General features: G+C 45.2%; 1 protein-coding gene across 1 annotated transcript; it reads right to left on the reverse strand.

The window, feature by feature from the left end:
- Positions 1-1,444: 1,444 nt before the first annotated feature.
- Positions 1,445-5,230, reverse strand: HOXC11 (homeobox C11). The gene is made up of 2 exons (XM_040088486.1): positions 4,549-5,230; positions 1,445-1,677 (listed from the first exon to the last, which is right to left on the reverse strand). The coding sequence occupies exons 1-2, from the start codon at positions 5,228-5,230 to the stop codon at positions 1,445-1,447; spliced, it is 915 nt and encodes a 304-aa protein (XP_039944420.1).
- Between the last annotated feature and the right edge of the window lie 232 nt (positions 5,231-5,462).

Consider the following 5,462-nt stretch of genomic DNA (forward strand, 5'->3'; position numbering starts at 1 on the left):
TAAAGGGAATTTAATTCTAAAAAATAAGATGGGGGCGGGGAGAATGGGGGAGAGATTAGGGAGGCAAAAATAATTATAAAAATGATTAAAAAATTAATAATAATTGTTGTGACAGTAATGAAACAAGAGGAGGAATGGGAACGGGAATAAAATAATGAGAATAACAGGAAGAATAGGAAGAATATGAATAAGAATAGGAAGAATAATAATGATAAGAAAAAGAACAATAATTTTAAAAATAAGGATAATGAAAATAAAAAATGCATAAAATAAAAATAATTTTAAAAATTAGAAATACAATAAAAAATAAAGCTAAGAAAATTAAGATAAAAAATATAATTAAAAAATAATTTAAAAAAAACCAAAATAAAAATAAATCATAATAACCAATAAATTCCGAACGGCTGCCGCTCCCCGCCCCAGCCCCGGGGGCGGAAATCTGGGGTGAATCCCAGGGAATCCGAGCGGCGGCGGCGGAGGAAATTCCTGATTTTTTTGCCTCGGCGGCTGGAAGGGAACCCCCCAGACCACAATGACCGCAAGGAGGCTTTTAAAGAGAGGGGAATTCCTATAAAAAGGTCAAATAAAACCCTGATGGAGAACAGGCCTGGAACGTCTTTATTCCACACAATTCCCGGGGACTCGCTTTACACACACGCACACACACACAAATTCCTTTTTTTTGTTTGTTTGTTTGGTTTTGTTTTTTCATTATTATTCACCTTTCTCGGGATTTTTTTTTTTTCTCTCTCTCTCTCTCTCTCTTTTTCTTCTCCCTCTCTTCTTCTTTCTCCTCTTCACCTCCCTTTTCCCGAAAAACAAATTTAAAAAATCAGAATAGGAAATGAACACGTGAAGGGATTTCTGTACAAAACTCCGAGGGGTCGTTGGAATTGGGATTTTTCTGCCCGGATTTTGCCCCAAATCCCACACCGGGCATGGACAGAGGTGGATTTATCTCAAAATGCGGAGATTTGGGAATTTTTTTCTGGGGGAAGTTATTTTTTTTGGGGCCTTGGGCTGTCCCAAATTTGGGGATTTGAACTTGTAGGGAGATTTTTTTTTTGAGGGGGGGGAGTGAAACTCTCAGGGCAACCCCGCGGCTGCAGCGAAATTCCCGCGTGCCTGGAGGAGAATAAAAATAAAAAATAATATAATAATATTACAATAATATATATATATTAAAAAGAAAAAAGAAAATAAAAAGAAAATAAAAATAAGAATTCCAACCTGTCCGGGAAGGGGGGAAAAAAAAAAAAAAAAAAAAAAAGGGGAGCGATGTTTTAAAAAAAATTAAATAAAGTCCGTGGAGTTCAAGTTCTTGAAAATCGAGGGGGAAGGGGGGAAAAAAGAAAAAAAAAAAAAAAAAAAAAAAGGGAAAAACTCTTCAACTTGGAGGTCGCCGCTTTCAGCTCGGAGGTCGCCACTTTTCCAGCCGGGAATTTCACAACAAGGGGTTCCCAGAGAAATACTGCAGGCGGTCCCGGCTGAGCTTTTTCTCCTTCATGCGGCGGTTCTGGAACCAGATCTTGACCTGGCGGTCGCTGAGGTTCAGCATCCGCGACAGCTGCAGCCGCTTCTCCTTGTTGATGTAGACGTTGAAGAAGAATTCCCGTTCCAGCTCCCGGATCTGGAATTTGGAGTAGGGGCAGCGCTTCTTCCTCGTCCTGGGAGCGCCTGGAGAAGGGGGAAAAGGGGAATAGCGGGGTTCAGAGGGAAGGAAAGGGTTAATGAGCTTCAAAAAAAGTAAATTTCAAAAGGGTGGGGGGAAAGGGTCTGAAAGGGTTAATGGTGCTGAAGGGGACGGGGAGCTGGAAAATGGATAATTATCCTGAAAAATGAATTGTTTTAAAGGGGATGGATAGCCCGAAAAGGGAGAAATATCCTGAAATAAGTGATAATTCCAAAGGGGATGGATAGCATGGAAAGGGAGAAATATCCTGAAATAAGTGATAATTCCGAAGGGGATGGATAGCATGGAAAGGGAGAAATATCCTGAAATAAGTGATAATTCCGAAGGGGATGGATAGCCCAGAAAGGGAGAAATATCCTGAAATAAGTGATAATTCCAAAGGGAATGGATAGCTCGAAAAGGGAGAAATATCCTGAAATAAGTGATAATTCCGAAGGGGATGGGGAGCATGGAAAGGGAGAAATATCCTGAAATAAGTGATAATTCCAAAGGGGATGGATAGCATGGAAAGGGAGAAATATCCTTAAATAAGTGATAATTCCAAAAGGGATGGGGAGCATGGAAAGGGAGGAATATCCTGAAATAAGTGATAATTCCAAAGGGGATGGATAGCATGGAAAGGGAGAAATATCCTGAAATAAGTGATAATTCCAAAGGGGATGGATAGCTCGAAAAGGGAGAAATATCCTGAAATAAGTGATAATTCCAAAGGGGATGGATAGCCCGAAAAGGGAGAAATATCCTGAAATAAGTGATAATTCCGAAGGGGATGGATAGCATGGAAAGGGAGAAATATCCTGAAAACACTGATAATTCCGAAGGGGATGGATAGCCCAGAAAGGGAGAAATATCCTGAAATAAGTGATAATTCCAAAGGGGATGGGGAGCATGGAAAGGGAGAAATATCCTGAAATAAGTGATAATTCCAAAGGGGATGGGGAGCATGGAAAGGGAGAAATATCCTGAAAAATGAATTATTTTAAAGGGGATGCATAGCCCGAAAAGGGATAATTATCCTGAAAAATAATTACTAATCCCAAAAGGGATGGGGGGCCCAAAAAGGGAGAAATTATCCTGAAAAATAAATAATCCAAAAAAGGGATGGGCAGCCCAGAGAGGGAGAAGTAGCCTGAAATAATTGATAATTCCAAAAGGAATGGCTAGCCCAGAAAGGGATAATTATCCTGAAAGAAGAAATAATCGTGTAAGGGATGGGGAGCCCGAAAAGGGGTGGAGAACCCCAAAAGGAATAAATATCCCTAAAAGGAATAAAGAATAGGTAACTCCGAAAGGAATAATTAACCCCCAAAAGGAGCAAATACCGCCAAGAAGGAACAAATACCCCCAAGAATCAATAAATACCCCAAGAATCAATAAATACCCCCAAGAATCAATAAATACACCCAAAATTTATAAATACCCCCCAAAAAATGAATAAGTATCCCCAAGGAATAAGCATCCCAAATAGGAACAAACTCCCCAAAAGGAATAAATACCCCCCCAAAATTAATAAATAATAATTTTAAAAGAGTCCAAAAAACCGCGGTGGGAGCGGCTGAAAATTGGGATTATGGGGAGGGCACAGACACCCTCAGAGCGCTGTCAGGGCGGATTTTAAAGGAATTTTTTTCCGCCCCGAGCAGGGATTAAGGCAGATTTTGGGAGGGTTGGGGTTTTTTTTTTTTTGAGAAAAAAGCCGGGTTTGGGGTGGATTTGAGCGGAGTTCAGGGGAGGGAAGCGGGATCAAAGGCAGAGCCGCTATCAGCGCGGTGAGGTCGGGATTAGAGGAACCAGAGCTTCGGTTCCGCACAAGTTTTTGATTAACTCCAGCCCTCGCCACACACGCGAGGGAAAGGGGAATCAAAGCCGGGGGGAAATTCGGGAGAGGGGGATTGGGACCCTCGGAAAGCCAAACATCCCCCAAAAAAAAAACACCCCAAAAATCCTGAAAATCACCCCAAAACCGGCCCGAATCCCCGGGGAATAGGGAGCTCGTGGGGAAAAAAGGGGAAAAAAAATAGAATGAAATGGAATAAACCGGAATAAAATTGAATAAAAATAGAATAAAATGGAATAAAAACGGAATAAAATGGAATTGAGGAAAATAAAGAAAAATAGGGTAAAATAACATAAATTATGAAATAAATTCCATATTTGAGCTGATTCAGAGGAGATGGGGAATCCTCTCCTGACAAAAGCTCGGCTGGGGAGGGGGGAAAAAAACCAGGAAAATTCTCCTTTTCTCCCCCAATCCCGCCTGTCCCTCCCTCAACCCCTCGCCTGCCGGGGGACAGCAGGCTCGGCAGAGAGTTTTAATTAAAAAATAATTAAGAAAAGCGCCCAGGAAAAGCGCGGGGGAAGCGCGGGCAGCCCCGGCGCGTTCTGCCCAATTGCCTTTTACCCTCGGCAACCCCGATCCTTTAAAACGCCCGTGTAAGTTCATGATCAAAGTTAATATTTGTCACTCGGCCGCGCTTTTAAAATTTCACAGACTCCGCCGAGAGAGAGAGAGAGAAAAAGAGAGAGAGGGAAGCGGCCGCGTTTAACATCTCCATTTTACATTTATTTTGTTTTGCTTTTTTTTTTTTTTTTTCTTTTTTGTTCTCCCGTCTCCCTTTTTTTTTTTTTCTTTTTTTTTTCTCCCCTCTCCTCGCCATCGTAAAAAGAAGGGGAGAAGAAGAAAGCGCTTCGGAGCTCCCAATAAAATCCTGGGCGCGCTTATAAAACCGCACATAAAAATAATAATAAAAAGAATAAAAAAAGCTCGACCCGGCCAAGCTCGGCCGGGCTGGGATCTCCCCCCACCCCCGACCGCTTCTCGCTCCCGTCCCCAGGTCAAACCCGGCTCTACCTACTCTGAGCTCCGCTCTTGGAGCCTTCCTTGGCTCCCGACGAGGAGGACGCCGAGGCCGAGCCGGGGTTGGCGCTCTCCTCCTCCTCCTCTTCCTCCTCCTCCTCCTGCGCGTTGCCCTCCGCGCTCTTCCCCTCGTCCCCTTTGCCGGGCGCTCCCTCGGCGCCGCAGAACGCGGAGCTCTCGAAGAACCGATCGAAGCCCTGCGGCAGCACCGAGTTCTTGCCGACGGCGGGGTAAAACCCCGAGGCCGCCGGCGGCGCGGCCGGAGGGGCCGGGGCGTGCTGGTGGTGGTGGTGGTGGTGGTGGTGGTGGTGGTAGCTCTCGTTCTTCAGCAGCATCTCGGCGGGCGGGATGCACTCGCGGTGCATCAGCTCCTCGGCGGAGTAACACGCCGCGTAATTCCCGCGCGGGTGCCATTTCCCCGAGGGCTCCAGCGCGTAGGGCACCTCGCGGGGCACCTGCGCCAGGTTGGCGGGGTACGGGTAGGAGATCTGGCGAGCCGGGGCGAAGGAGGGCACGGAGGGGAAGTCGGGCACGTAGTAGGTGCAGCTGGGCAGGTAGAGGTTGGACGCGCAGCCCCCTCGCTCCGCGAAGTCGCCGCCGCCGCCGCCTCCTCCTCCGCCTCCGCGCTCCTTGCGCGACTGCGAGGGGCAGAAGTTGCCCAGGTTCACCGAGTTGAACATGCCGGGGGTTTCGCTTTTTTGGGAATGGGGCTTTTTTGTCCGGGGGGTTTTGTTTTTTTATATGTAAGCCGCGCGCGCTGCTCGGGGTTGAGAGGGTTTGTGTGTTTTTTTTTTTTTTTCCCTTTTTTTTTTTTTTTTTTTTTTTTTTTGGTGTGTGTGTGGTGGTTTTTTTTTTTTTTTTTTCCCCTCTTCTTCTTCTTCTTCCCTCTCTCTCTTTAAAAAAAAAAAAAAA

This window comes from Hirundo rustica, chromosome 30 (genome assembly GCF_015227805.2).
Source record: "Hirundo rustica isolate bHirRus1 chromosome 30, bHirRus1.pri.v3, whole genome shotgun sequence".
Lineage (NCBI taxonomy): Eukaryota > Metazoa > Chordata > Aves > Passeriformes > Hirundinidae > Hirundo > Hirundo rustica.

What these genes read in the sequence shown, in the direction of transcription:
- HOXC11 (XM_040088486.1), bottom strand. Translation starts at nt 5,230, where the DNA reads ATGTTCAACTCGGTGAACCTGGGCAACTTCTGCCCCTCGCAGTCGCGC. An exon ending in CTCCAAGAGCGGAGCTCAGA is followed by an intron (nt 1,678 to 4,548) that starts GTAGGTAGAGCC and finishes CCCCTTCTCCAG; the next exon opens with GCGCTCCCAGGACGAGGAAG.